Source organism: Trachypithecus francoisi, unplaced genomic scaffold, assembly GCF_009764315.1.
Source record: "Trachypithecus francoisi isolate TF-2019V2 unplaced genomic scaffold, Tfra_2.0 Lachesis_group2, whole genome shotgun sequence".
Taxonomy (NCBI): Eukaryota; Metazoa; Chordata; class Mammalia; order Primates; family Cercopithecidae; genus Trachypithecus; species Trachypithecus francoisi.
In genome coordinates, this window is record NW_022681465.1 from 73,272,962 (window position 1) to 73,288,473 (window position 15,512).

The 15,512-nt window shown below is 34.5% G+C and overlaps 1 protein-coding gene across 7 annotated transcripts in view; it reads right to left on the reverse strand.

Annotated features, from left to right (window-relative positions):
* RICTOR (RPTOR independent companion of MTOR complex 2) overlaps positions 1 to 15,512 on the reverse strand; it is a 136,227-nt gene that overhangs the window by 42,998 nt on the left and 77,717 nt on the right. For 6 of the 7 annotated variants that reach the window (XM_033179413.1, XM_033179410.1, XM_033179408.1 and 3 more), the window contains 3 exons: positions 14,335 to 14,398; positions 8,456 to 8,582; positions 1,601 to 1,770 (listed from right to left, as the gene is read on the reverse strand). In XM_033179413.1, coding sequence (XP_033035304.1) covers positions 1,601 to 1,770; positions 8,456 to 8,582; positions 14,335 to 14,398 — 361 coding nt within the window. The remainder of the gene's footprint in view (positions 1 to 1,600; positions 1,771 to 8,455; positions 8,583 to 14,334; positions 14,399 to 15,512) is intronic. The other variant, XM_033179415.1, reaches the window with a different exon arrangement.

Below are 15,512 nucleotides of genomic sequence, written 5' to 3' on the forward strand. Positions count from 1 at the left end.
TTTCAGTCATACAGTCATGTCTTTTTAAATGACTAATTTCTGACTGAATGTGCACTTTATAAAAGGCTCCAAGTGATGTTATCTCCCACTCAAGATGGTTTATTCTTTCCTCTGCTAGACAGGTAGATTAAGGGGACTGATTACCTTATTCTAATGCCTAACTAAGTTAAATTGAGGCTACAATGTAATTTTGATAAGACTAAGCAGACCTCTGGTTTTCCTGTGTTTGAGGTTTGTTTCATTTATATAAAGGCTTTGCTAATCCACTGTATGATATATAGGAATAAACACGCAGCTGGCTGGGCATAGTGGCTCATACGTGTAAGCCCAGCAGTTTGGGAGGCTGAAGTGGGTGGACTGCATAAGCTCAGGAGTTTAAGACCAGCCTGAGCAACATGGCAAAGTCCCGTCTCTACAAAAAATGCAAAAATTAGCCAGGTGTGGTGGTACGTGCCTACAGTCCCAGCTACTCAGGAGGTTGACATGGAAGGATCGCTTGAGTCCGGGAGGTCTAGGCTGCAGTGAGACATGATCGTGCAACTACACTTAAGCCTGGGCAACAGAGTGAGACCAGATCTCAAAACAAAACATAAAACAAAACACAGAGCCTATACATATTATCTTTTATTCATCTCTCTAATTTTAAAATTATAGTTTTCTTACTTGATAAGAAAAAAAGTAAAGCTAAACAAATTATAAAATATCAACAGTGCCAGTTTATTCCCATAGGATTCCAACGGCTAATGTACTTGAAATCACTTACTAAGAATATTTTACTAACACTGTCAGTTAATAATATAGGCTGACGTCAATTTTATAACGTGAAGCGTTTTAAAAATAGTCCTGATAAAAACAGAACACTTCAGTTTCAAAAAATGATTTGGAAAAACAAATTAGGGGACAATCAATCATTTATATCACACTTGATTTCATATCTAAATACAAACAAATACTTGATTTAAACTGACTCCAAATACTATATTCAAAAGACAACAATGCAATACATGCACAGGAAGAAACTATAATATAGTGCATAATTCTGTTCCAACCTCCCCTACATACTTTCTTATAAAGAAAAGTATACAGTAGCCTTATTACTTTTGACTAACTGTAATAAACCCTACTTGAATCAGTAAAAAATTTAAAAGGTATTTACAAAATATACATATACGCTTTCTTTCTAGTAGATATAATTAGTTGCTAACAAAGTGCTTCCAACTTCACATAATTTTAGTAGGTTTCATATGGTATAATTGGCAGGAGCTATTCACAATGTACTAAAGGCCTTAAAAGCAAATGGTAATGTTAAATAGGTAAATTTCTTACATAACTTTATTTGTACTCTAATTTGGTTCATAAACTTTTCATATATAATACAAAAATAAAATTTACTTTACACATTGATGAAATATTAAGAGTAATGTTTTCAATTCAGTCCAAACTGAATGATCTGTAAAATAGAGCTGGGAACAAATCAGTCTTGGCTAATTTAGGTTTGATAATTAATGTAGTACTGCATCTATAGAATTTAGTACTTCAAAGTAAAAGTATACATTTATAATCATATTTTAAAACTAGAAAAGAATATTAAAGTCCCTACCTCTAATTCTACATCTGCTCGCACATACTGTCGAGTCTTTGGATGATTAAGAAGGTGCAAAATTGTAGTAATTAGGGCCTCATTTATTCGACTTAATTGGCAATCGATCACATTTTTCAAGATGGTGTTTAGTCCACCTCGAAGGGCCACCACCTCTGGATTCTGAAGTGCTAAAATAAAAGAGAAAAACTTAACATATTATATTTGAGGTAATTATTAAAAGTAATAAAAAATCTGGGCTTTAAAAGTTAATTGCCTTTCTGACTTGAAAAACTTTCTAATAACAACATTTATAAGAACAGGTAGATAAAAGGACAAGTGGATAAAGAGTCACTGAATATACTTCCCCAAAACCAAAACCTGATTTTTAAAATATCTTTGGATTGTCTTTTCACACCCTTTGTCCATATAATAGTAGAATGGCTTTTTTTTCCTATCAATTGCAGGGAGTTCTTTATAAGGTAGGGATATTAGCCATTTATCTGTCTCAAATCTTTCATCTGTGATTTAACTTCAGATTTTGTTTAAAATGGTCTATTTGATTTCTCTATATTTTTATTAAACACACACACAGAACACAGTTTAGTAATTTTGAGCTCAGAAATTTCTTGCTCCAAAGATGTCCTCAACATACAGAACTCATTATCCTAGAAAGATCTCTCACATTACTTTCCAGTGAGTCCTCCTCCACTGCACAGGCCGCCACTGTTCTCATTTGTACCCTTACAGATTAGTTGTGTCTTCTTAAGAATCAATTTGACAAAGTCAAAAGTACTCCCCAAACACACAAACAAGTCATACACAGTTCTTACAAAATTTGTCTTATATATTTTCTTTTCTACTTTAAAAATAGTATTGCTTTTTCTAATTACTGATTATTGTTGAAACACAAAAATCTGTCCAATCTGTGTTTTCACATAGTCCTACTACCTAAAATTAAGTTGGTTTTTACTTGAGTTTTTTTATATAGAAGATACCATCTATAAAGTAATACTGTCTCCTTTCCAATATATACACATATTTTATTATTTTGGCTAATAACCTGGCTAAAAGTTTTAAAATAATGCTAATAGTTACAAGGATGTGGTATTTGTAGAAATTCACCATTAAGAATAGCATTGATTGTTGATTTGAGATAAATATTCTTGAATGCTAACAAAGTAGCCTTCTAATTATATATCTATCTAGGTATATGTGTATCTGTGTACATGTACATAAAATGCTAGTTACATAATAAGAAATTTGTAGGTGCAGTGGCTCATGCCTGTAATCCCAGCACTTTGGGAGGCTGAGGCGGGTGGATCACAAGGTCAAAAGATGGAGACCATCCTGGCCAACATGGTAAAACCCCGTCTCTACTGAAAATACAAAAAAAAAAAAAAAATTAGCTGCGCGTGGTGGCAGGTGCCTGTAGTCCCAGCTACTTAGGAGGCTGAGGCAGGAGAATCGCTTGAACCCAGGAGGCGGAGCTTGCAGTGAGCCTGAGATCGTGCCACTGCATTCCACCCTAGTGGCAAAATGAGACTCCATCTCAAAAACAAAAAAACAAAAAAAAAAAGAAAAGAAATTTGTATCTTTTTAATGCTCTAAATCAGATTACACTATGTAGGAATTACCTGTTTTTTTTTTTTTTTAAACAAAAGTACCTGGATGAGGTTTTTTGAAGCAATTTTTTCATAAATTTTTTCAAATACTTCTATAGCTTTTGAGCTATTTGTATTTTACAATTTGTGAGTAACCAGAAATTAAAATTTATCCTGAAAATCCATTCATTTTATTAAGTTTCCAAATACACATAAAAAATATTCTCATTTCCTTATTAATCTTTTGTATTTCAAACTTTTGGGTTTTCTAAACATTTGTGGATTTTACTTTCTTATTCCAGTTAACAATTTAGATTACATAATCTATCTTGCTCATTAATTAAGACTTCTAGTTTTATTGGTTTTTCTCCATCTGCTTAACATGAAGTGGATTTTTTTTTCTCCTCTTGGTATTTCTTGAGTTATACTGGCTCACTCATTTATTTTCTGTTTAATTATAATGCACTTTATAATGAAAAATTAACTTTGAGTATAGCTTTCCAGGCACCCAGGCAGTCCTACCGATTGGCACACAGTCAAGTTTTACTATATATATATATATTTTTTTAATTTCCCTAATCACAGTTCTGACTCTTGTCTCTAAATCAACAAATATTGTGGTCTTTTTTAAAAATCCTCAATGGTAGGTTTTGGTTCTCTCTCTTTTTTTTTTTTTAGCTTAAACTTTTGTTATCATTTATCATCTCAAGAGGGAATGTAACCAACACCATTCCTACTTTAGGTGGTGGAAAAAATATCTTTTCTTGTCACTTAAAATTATATTTCTTTGACAGTAAGTGAGGCTGAACATTTAAAATATGTTGTTGTTGGTTTTTTTTTTTTTTGGATACACACTCAAGCTCTATCACCCAGGCTGGAGTGCAGTGGCGTGATCTTGGCTTACTACAACCTCCGCCTCCCAAGTTCAAGCGATTCTCCTACTTCAGCCTCCTGAGTAGCTGGGGCTACAGGCGTAGCTTTTTTTTTTTTTTTTTAAAGTAGAGATGGGGTTTCTCCATGTTGGTTGGCCAGGATGGTCTCGATCTCTTGACCCCGTGATCCGCCCACCTTGGCCTCACAAAGTGCTGGGATTACAGGTCTGAGCCACCACGTCTGGCCTCGAGTTTATTACTATTAGGCATATTGGATTGCTTACTGTTTTTAACCCACATGAAGAATGATATGGTTTGGCTCTGTGTCCCACCCAAATCTCATCTCAAATTGGACCCACGTGTCGAGGAAGGGACCTGGTGGGAGGTGACTGGATTATGGGGCAGTTTTCTTCATGATACTCTCGTGATAGTGAATCTCACGAGATCTGAAGGTTTAAAAGTGGCACTTCCCCTTCGCTCTTTCTCCTGCTGCTATGTAAGACATGCCTCACTTCCATCACCTTCTGCCACAATTTTAAGTTTCCTGAGGCCTCCCAAGTCATGCAGAACTGTGAGTCAAATAAACTTTTTTTCTTCATAAATTACCCAGTCTCAGGTAGTTCTTCATAATAGTGTGAAAATGAACTAACACAAACATACAGAATAACTAATGTTAGACAGCCAGACTTTAGTAGATTCTATTATATAATATTACTGGAATTCAGACAATTCCTATGCTAACTTAATGATGAAGAAAAGTTTAAAATTTACAGAATTTTAACGTCCCATTGAAATTTTTTGTTAAATCACAAGTTCTCTACTTCCCTACCAGAAATGTGCTTTTTCATATTTTTGTAACAATAAAGAATTCATGTATTAAAGGCCTTAAAAATGTTATATATCCAATCATGTCATCTGCAAACAGAGACGATTTGACTTCTTCTCTTCCTATTTGAATACCCTTTTTTTCTTTCTCTTGCCTGTTTGCCCTGGCCAGAACTTCCAATACTATGTTGTCTAGGAGTGGTCACAGAAGGCATCTTTTTTTTTTTTTTTTTTGAGACAGAGTCTCGCTCAGTCGCCCAGGCTGGAGTGCAGTGGTGCGATCTCAGCTCACTGCAAGCTCCGCCTCCCGGGTTCACGCCATTCTCCTGCCTCAGCCTCCCAAGTAACTGGGACTATAGGCACCCGCCGCTACGCCCAGCTAATTTTTTGCATTTTTAGTAAAGACGGGGTTTCACCGTCTTAGCCAGGACGGTCTCAATCTCCTGACCTTGTGATCCACCCGACTCAGCCTCCCAAAGTGCTGGGATTACAGGCGTGAGCTACCGCGCCTAGCGGACAGAGGGCATCTTTGTCTTCTGCCAGTTTTCAAAGGGAATGCTTCCAGCTTTTGCCCATTCAGTATGATATTGACTGTGGATTTGTCATAAATAGCTCTTATTATTTTGGAATACATTCAATCAATACATAGTTTACTGAGAGTAAAAGCATGAAGGGGTGTTGAATATTTTACTGAACGCCTTTTCTGCATCCATTGAGATAATCATGTGGATTCTGTCATTGGTTCTGTTTATGTGATGGATTACGTGTACTGATTTGCATACATTGAACCAGCCTTGCATCCCAGGGATGTGGCCGACTTGATCATGGTGGATAAGCTTTTTGATGTGCTGCCGGATTTGGTTTGCCAGGATTTTATTGAAGATTTTCACATCAATTTTCATCAGGGATATTAGTCTGAAATTTTCTTTTTGTTGTTGTGTCTCTGCCAGGTTTTGGTATCAGGATGGTGCTGGCCTCAAAAAATAATTAGGAAGGAGTTCTACTTTTTCTGTTGTTTGGAATAGTTTCAGAAGGCATGGTACCAGTTCCTCTTTGTACCTCTGGTAGAATTCAGCTGTGAATCCATCTGGTTCTGGGCTTTTATTGGTTGGTAGACTATTAATTACTGCTTCAATTTCAGAACTTGTTATTGGTTTATTCAAGGATTCAACTTCTTCTTGATTTAGTCTTGGGAGGGTGTATGTGTCCAGGAATTTATCCATTTCTTCTAGATTTTCTAGTTGATTTGCGTAGAAGTGTTTATATTGTGGGATTGGTGGTGATACCCTCTTTACCTTTTTTTTTTTTTTTTTGCATCTATTTGATTCTTCTCTCTTTTCTTCTTTATTAGTCTGGCTAGTGGTCTAGTGGAGAGTTAAAGTCTCCCACTATTGTTGTGTGGGAGTCTAAGTCTCTTTGTAGGTCTCTAAGAACTTGCTTTATGAATCTGGGTGCTCCTATATTGGTTGCATATATATTTAGGATAGTTAGCTCTTCTTGTTGCTTGGATCCCTTTACCATTATGTAATGCCCTTCTTTGTCGTTTCTGATCTTTGCTGGTTTAAAGTCTATTTTATCAGAGACTAGGACTGCAACCCATGCTTCTTTTGCTTTCCATTTGCTTGGTAAATATTCCCCCATTCCTTTATTTTGAGCTTATGTGTGTCTTTGCACGTGAGATGGGTCTCCTTCCAAAGTCTCAGGATATAAAATCAATGTGCAAAAATCACAAGCATTCCTATACACCAATAACAGAGAGCCAAATCATGAGTGAACTCCCATTAACAATTGCTACAAAGAGAATAAAATGCCTAGGAATACAACTTGCAAGGGAGGTGAAGGACTCTTCAAGGAGAACTACAAACCACTGCTCAAGGAAATAAGAGAGAACACAAACAAATGGAAGAACATTCCATGTTCATGGATAGGAAGAATCAGTATCGTGAAATTGACCATACTGCCCAAATCGATTTATAGATTCAATGCTATCCCCATCAAGCTACCACTGACTTTCTTCACAGAATTGGAAAAAACTACTTTAAATTTCATATGGAACCAAAAAAGACCCCATATAGCCAAGATAATCCTAAACAAAAAGAACAAAGCTGGAAGCATCACGCCACCTGACTTCAAACTATACTACAAGGCTACAGTAACCAAAATAGCATGGTACTGGTACCAAAACAAATATACAGACCAATAGAACAGAACAGAGCCCTCAGAAATAACGTCACACATCCACAACCATCTGATTTTTGACAAACCTGACAAAAATAAGCAATGGGGAAAGGATTCCCTATTTAAAACTGGTGTTAGGAAAACTGGTTAGCCATATGCAGAAAAATGAAACTGGACCCCCTTTTCACAACTTACACAAAAATTAACTCGAGATGGATTAAAGACCTAAAACCATAAAAACCCTAGAAGAAAACCTAGGTAATACCATTCAGGACATAGGGATGGGCAAAGACTTCATGACTAAAACACCAAAATCAATGGCAACAAGAGCCAAAATTGATAAATGGGATCTAATTAAACTAAAGAGCTTTTGCACAGTAAAAGAAACAATCATCAGAGTCAACAGGCAACCTACAGAATGGGAAAAATTTTTTGCAATCTATCCATCTGACAAAGGACTAATATCCAGAATCTACAAGGAACTTAAATTTACAAGTAAAAGACAACCCCATCAAAAAGTGGGCAAATGATATGAACGGACACTTCTCAAAAGAAGACATTTATGTGGCCAACAAACATATGAAAAAAGCTCATCACCACTGATCATTAAAGAAATGCAAATCAAAACCACAATGAAATACCATCTCACCCCAGTTAGAATGGCAATCATTAAAAAGTCAGGAACCAATAGATGCTAGAGATGATATGAAGAAATAGGAACACTTTCACACTGTTGGTGGGAGTGTAAATTAGTTCAACCATTGTGGAAGAAGAGTGTGGCGATTCCTCAAGTATCTAGAACCAGAAATACCATTTGACCCAGCAATCCCATTATTGGGTATATTTACAACTCATTGTACTATAAAGACACATGCACATGCACACATGTTTATTGCAGCACTGTTCACAATAGAAAAGGTTTGGAACCACCCCAAATGCCCATCAATGACAGACTGGATAAAGAAAACGTGGCACATATACACCATGGAATACTATGCAGCCATTAAAAAAGGATGAGTTCATGTCATTTGCAGGGACATGGATGAAGCTGGAAACTATCATTCTCAGCAAAATAACACAGGGGCAGAAAACTAAACACTGCATGTTCTCACTCATAAGTGGGAGTTGAACAATGAGAACATATGAGCACAGGGAGGGGAACATCACATACCGGGGCCTGTCGGGGGGTTAGGGGAGGGATAGCATTAGAAATACCTAATGTATATGACAAGTTGATGGGTACAGCAAACCACCATGGCACGTGTACACCTATGTAACAAACCTACACATTCTGCACATGTATCCCAGAACTTAAAGTATAATAAAATACATATATATCAAATGTTAGATATCCTTTCTAAAATATTACATTTTTGCTACTTGAAAAAAATTCTGACCTAGTTCACAGATAATGGCAATGCATGCTCGGACCATTCTGTCTCTTTCTTGAAGTCCATCATTTCCAACTGCAATTAATGAGTTGGTTACAGAACTAGGAAACAAGGAAGCATTCACAGTAATCATCTGTAACAGAAGGAATCAGAAAAAGAAGTTACTTTAGTAATACATTTCTTAAACCTATTTTGTCCAAACCGAAATAGTTAATAACATAGAATAAGATCCAGAATAAGATCTAGGTACCAATTTTAATCTTCTGCTTCTTATGGATATTTCAAAATATTAATATAACTAATAATTGATGCAACAAATGTTAATAGCCATTACTATGGAAAATGTGTTAGATTTTTTCTTACAGACTATAAATTCATTGACCAAATGTTTCTGAGATTTTAAATTATTCTAGAATAGGGACTAAATCTTAAAACAGTTTTTCAGTACCTAGACAAAGTAAACCAGAGGTGACAATAGTAGTCAATATACTACTGTACTTTTACGATCCTGACCATCTCTCCATATACCATCATCACCAAGTCCTACCAATTTACTTCCATAACATCTTTACCTCTATTTCCCTCTCTTCATCAAATTAACTGATTAACTTGGGCCCTCACTCTCACTCTGACTACTGCAATAGATATCTAATGATCTCCTTACTCTCTAGTCACCTTCCCCATCAATCACTTGTTGCTATAGCAGAAAGCAGAGTTCATTATCCCAATTTATTTTAAATATTTCAAAAATCCTGATGGAAATATCTTGTAATAAAACTTTGGATGAATCTCACATTAAATGAAAGATCTAACCGGCAATAACATTTGGAATACTGAAAATAGGTAACACATGTCTTTGATTTGGAAAACAGAAAATTATGTAGCTAACTACTGTTTAGCAAATAAAGACTATTTTGCAAATTAAGTAATTCAAAATGGCAGGTTCCTGGAGTGGAAATAAAAGAAAATATTTTGTTTGTATGGTAATAAAATATTAGAGAAAATTAATCTGACCCAGATGTTACTAGATTTATTGTTCTATTGATAAAATAAAACTTATGTGATGAAACAATCAAAGGATGCAATATAACTAAATGAAAGATACACAAGTAAGTCTTATAGAAGATCAAAAGAAAGATCTGTTTGATAAGTAGTTTTAAGTGGTTTGTCATGTAAGCAGTATTTTAAAGACATACTACAAAGTTCATCTGAAATTATACAATAGTTCTACAACCATAAAACAAACATATCTCCAATAATTGTAGAATCTACAAAAGCTTTCATATTCATTTCTAAGTCAGTTTTTTTCAATTGACTGAAAAAGGAGAGAAAGAAAGGGAGAAGGAAGGAGGTATAGGAAGTATAGGAAATCGATCTTCCTGGGTGAAAGAATTCTAACATTTTATGACATTAAGTTATTTTTTAATACTTTCTGATCTATTACTATTCTTATAAGGAGCTTGTAAGAAAATTTCTCCAAACAGCAAAATGCATGTAATATATTATGTAAAATATTTTGCTGAAAAACCAGGCAAAATGGTTTTTAGACTTAAGTCTGCTATAATAAACTATGCTACCTTGGCTAAACCAAGCCTCTCTGTGCCTCAATTTCCTCATTCGTAAAATGAAGATATGTATGAACAGATAATTTCTAAAGTTTCAAGTATAAAATTCTATATAAATCTTGTGTCTAGTAAACATATACTTACTTAATTCACCACATTGTGCTATGAAATAGATACATAAAATTTTTACAAATAAAATCACTCTTCTTATTTTCCAGGAAATATATGCAAAGAAACCTTAAACTGTGTGCAAATCAGAGAATTCTTTCTTCATAAACCAGTGAATGCTCAATAAGGGAGAAGCCATAGAATGCAGTCACTGTTAAAACTGTAAAAGTTTAATAATCTCTTCTTGCATGACAGGACAGACAGATAAAACAAATTGAAGATCCTGACTAGGTAATATATTTGTGGAACTGACACAAAGGAATTAGAGAAGCACTGAGTTACCTAAGGGGTATATCTAATATTTGAGCTGAGACTAGAAGATCAATGTAAGGTGAGAAGGGCTGAACATGAAAAGAGTAGGAAGGAAGTAACAATTGTGGTAGTAGTGGTGGGTAGTTTGCCTACACAGGGTGGCATAAGACATGTCAGATAGAAATGGTTGGCTGGACCAAAACTGGGCTCTGAAGGCCAAAGGAGGCAGGTTGAACTTCAAACTCATGGGCCAATGTAGGTTTGGAAATTTCAGAGAAGAGGGTTCTTGCTCTGGCTTTGCCATTATCTTGCTACGTATCAAGGGCATGAGATTCCAGTCAATGAATCTCTTCCAAATGTAAAAAGTTTGTGGTATTAATTCCTTATTACATGAATAAAGAAATTATATATGAAAAAAAGACAGTTCAAATTAGGTTGACGGCAAGTAGAATTTAAATAAGATTAAGAAAAGAATAGTAACAACTGACTAGTGGAAAAATTACATTAAAAATGAGAGAAATAAAGCCACAAAAGAGCTGCCTGCATTGGAAGGGGGAAATCAGAGACACGGAAAAGAAAAAAGCAGACAAAACATTTCCAAATGAATGAGATGAGTAAAATAAGAGAAAAAGTAACATAAGAATTCCTTAATTATTCATAGCGTAAGTTATCCTAAAGCAAAAAATGTTTTTCCTTATCTTTTAAAATATAACAGACTAATACTTTTATTACAAATTTTAACTTTTGGGAATGCATACAAAAAAATTCAGTGATATAGTAATTATAATATTAAACATTAATTTCTACTGCAGGTTGAGCATCCCTAATCCAAAAATCCAAAATGCTCCAAAATCACAAACTTCCTGAGCACTGACATGAGCCAGAAGTAGAAAATTCAGCATCTGACAATTTTGGTTTCTGATGGTTCAATGTACATAAACTTTGTTTCATGCACAAAATTCTTAAAAATAATTACACAAAATTGGCTGGGTGTAGTGGCTCATGCTAATCCCAGCACTTTGGGAGGCCGAGGCAGGCAGATCACGAGGTCGGGAGATTAAAACCATCCTGGCTAACATGGTGAAACCCCGTCTCTACTAAAAACAAAAATTAAAAAAAAAAATTAGCTGGGTGTGGTGGTGGGCGCCTGCAGTCCCAGCTACTGGGGAGGCTGAGGCAGGATAATGGCATGAACCTGGGAGGTGGAGCCTGCAGTGAGCCGAGATGGCGCCACTGCACTCCAGCCTGGGTGACAGAGCGAGACTCCGTCTCAAAAAAAAAAAAAAAAATTATACAAAATTAACTTCAGGATATGTGTACAAAGTGTATACGAAGCATAAATAAATTCTGTGTTTAGATTTAAGTCTTCTCATGCACAAGATATCTTCTCGTATACACATAAATATTCCAAAACCCCAAAAAATCCAAAATGGGAAATAACTTCAGGTCCCAAGCATTGTGGAAAAGGAATACTCAACCTGTAGTACAGCTGCCAAGGTTTTACTTTAAAAAAAAAAAAAAAAAAAGGGTGCTTCAGATGCTAAAAGCACTAATGAAATTATAGTTTCTCTGGCCAATAGAGGCCACTGTTCGTTCGGCAAATGTGCTCTCACTCTAATTCTTTTAGCGTAAACCAAGGAAAAGTCCTGTGCCACAATTCTTCCTCTGATTCTATATTCCACCACCAAATATCAGCAATTTTCCTGTTCTAGGATTCACAAATGGTATATGAGTCAACTACTCTACATCTCAGAAGACAACCAAATGAAATGACATTTTTGTTATGCTGCTAATGAATTATTTTTGAGCAATTAAGACCTGAGCTACTTTAAATTTTAACTTTTGCAAAAATACAAAATTGAAGTAAAACATTTACTAAAATATCCAAAATTGAATTTAATTGTCTGAATCCATTTGAAATTGTCTTCTCTTCTGACAGCAATCTCTACAGCGGTGATGTTCAAAGTGTAGACCAGGAAATTCTGAGGGTCCTTAAGATATTTTCAGAGATTCTGCATAGTAATACAAAGATATCATTTGTCCTTTTCACTCTTATCTTCTCAGAAGTGTGTACTACAGTTTTACAGGGGCTCCACCGCATGTGTTATTAAAACAGACTGAATGCAGAAGCAAATATGATAATCCAAATGACTTGTATATCAAGATAAAATTAAAGAGAGTTGCAAAACTCTAAAACAATAGCCCTCTTCTCATTATTTTTTGGAAAATATAGTCATTCCAAAGTGCCCATCAACCAATGAGTGGATAAAGAAAATGTGGTATTATACACTATGGAATATTCCATATACAATATGGAATATTACTCAGCCATAAACAATTGAAATAATGTCTTTTGAAGCAACTTAGATGGAGCCGGAGCCCACTATGCTAAGTCAAATTAACTCAGGAATGGAAAACCAAATATTGTATGTTCCCTGCTTCTAAGTGGGAGCTAAACTATGAGGACGCAAAGGCATATGAATGATATAATGAACTTTGGGGACTGGAGGTGGGGGGAGTTTGGGAGGAGGTGAGGGATAAAAAGATTACATATGGGGTACAGTGTACACTGCTTGGGTGACAGAGGCACAAAAATCTCAATCACCACTAAATAACGTCTCCATGTAACCAAAAACCACCTGTACCCCAAAAATTATTGAAAAAAATAAAATAAAATATAGTTTTCATAAAAATGTTATTTATGTTTGTAATTAATGTGTTTATTATTTTAAATATATTAATATATATTTTGGTTCCTAATATTACAAATACTGACATACATAACCCAAATAACGAAAAAATTGTTCTAGGTTCTTCTAAAACAAATTTTGTTTCATCCTGAATTCTCAGTCATGGAAGAAGGAAGAATTGTATAAATAAAAACCATACATTTTTAAAATCTGAATTTGAAGTCAAATTACAATCCTAGTGTAACAGTTCAAGTCTCCTAATCTATCTCCAGTATCATTCTTAGTAGAATTTCAAATTTCTTTTAAAACTTAATTCATCCATTTACTTGTTCACCTGTGAGTACTATTACTAACCAAAAGGTAGACAATTGTAAGAAAAGTGAAAAAGAGGGAACCCTAGCTAACACAGAAATTGAACAGTATACCATTTTGGAACCTGTATGGAATTGAAAGATAGGAAGAGGGAAAAAAGAACTAAAAAATTCAACTGGTAAATATTTTTAGATTTTTTATGCAAATGAACATATACTTTATGATTCTCATGAACATTAAGATGAAATATGAGGGATACTTGTCTCACTCAGGCTGTGTCCCAACCAAATTTACTCTCAGTTCACTCTCTTCTTCCACCATTAGGGTTATCAAGTAAAACAACAAAGCATTCCCTGAAGGCCTCTCATGAGAAGCATTATGGATTGTCCTTAACACCCTCTCTTGTGGAGTTTAGGCTGTGACCTTTTATCCTGTACAAGGGCCTGAATTGTTTATTGCAACTGCCCACAGACTGTATCCAAATTCACCTTTAAAATAATGAACTTCTAACTATTTGTGACTTCCATTTAATACTATAAACTCTAAGTATGCAATAAAGAGAAAATCAGGATGGGGAGCAAGTAATCCTCTTTCTTCAGTAACTTATCAAAGCGGTGACTACATTTACATGTCTATTAAAGGAAGAAATATTCTTCACAATAAACATTTTATAAGAAATATTGTCCTAGCTATACCCAATCACATAGAATAATTCCACAAAATATTTGTTTACCTCAAAGTTTAATGAATTTATTTAATATATAACTTTAATAAAAATGCTTAATAAAAGTTTAGTCTTTAATCTTAATTAAGATTTCACAAAACAGTCTAATCTAAAAATGTAAATATTAACATAAAAACCATAAATTTGCCTTTTACTCTCACATATAGAGCATACCTTTCTGACTAATCGAAGTGCTTGTGTCCTCTCTACCTCGTTGCTCTGTTGTATGTCAATGCACCTAAACAATACACAAAATATTAATCATTGATAAAATTCTATTAAACAACTTTTTGTATCATAATACTGCTTGATGAAACCCATTTTCACAATGTCAATATGGTATATTAAAGTTTTGGTATATGATTTCTCAGTACCAACATATATTTATTTAATTAACCCATACATCTCTAGTGATAAATATCTGTCAATTAAAAGACCAATTTTTTCTTTTAAAACCTCAGGAAAGAACAGTATAGAAAGTAATTTATAAGACTACATCTATTTATAAAGAAAGAATAATAAAGTATTAAAAGTCTACTAAAAAAATTCACTTATCTCTGATAAAATTCAGACATTTTATAAAAATTGTGAAGGAAAAATAGTTCAAGGCTCTTTTCATTTAACTGCAATTTTGACCGGGGCTTAAACTAAATTAGGCACTATCTATAAAAATTCTATCTCACCAAAATATAATTAGAATTCTGAATTCACTTCAAATATTGATGTCCAAACAAATACCACCAAACTGACATTTCTTTGTAAAATGTATTAAATTATCCAATTTTGAAAGTCTTTTGTTTATGTAGGAGCATTTTTATTTAGACAGTTCATTATTCTAATCAATGCTTTATATATAGATAGTCTGCGATTCAAAAAGCATTTATTCTATCTGAATACACTTAATCTAAGGCAATTCTATTAAAATACAAATGGACTTAGAATTCCATTCCTGGCCATGACAGAGATGCGAGGTTCTGACTGTCTTGCCAAAAATAACCGTAAAGGTTATTTAAAAAAACAAATACTTTACAGTATAAAACAACTGTTAAAAGGGCAATGAAGAATAATCTCTGAAAAAAGCAGCACAGGGAGCTCCACATTTAACCACATTTGTTCCCTGGGTGCATTTATCAATGTCAATCCCTGGCCTCATGGGCAGAGTTCTAACAGAAAGCAGAAATCAGGCTGTTCTGAAAAGACAGAGGTTTAACGTCAGGGCAGCCACAGTAGCTGGGACTCGAGGGATAAAATCCCTGAGAGAAGAAAACAGAAGAAAATGAGCTAAAATCTGCATGCAGTGCTCTCTAAGACACCTGTCAACATCTACATTGTGCAAAAGCAGAATTACACTC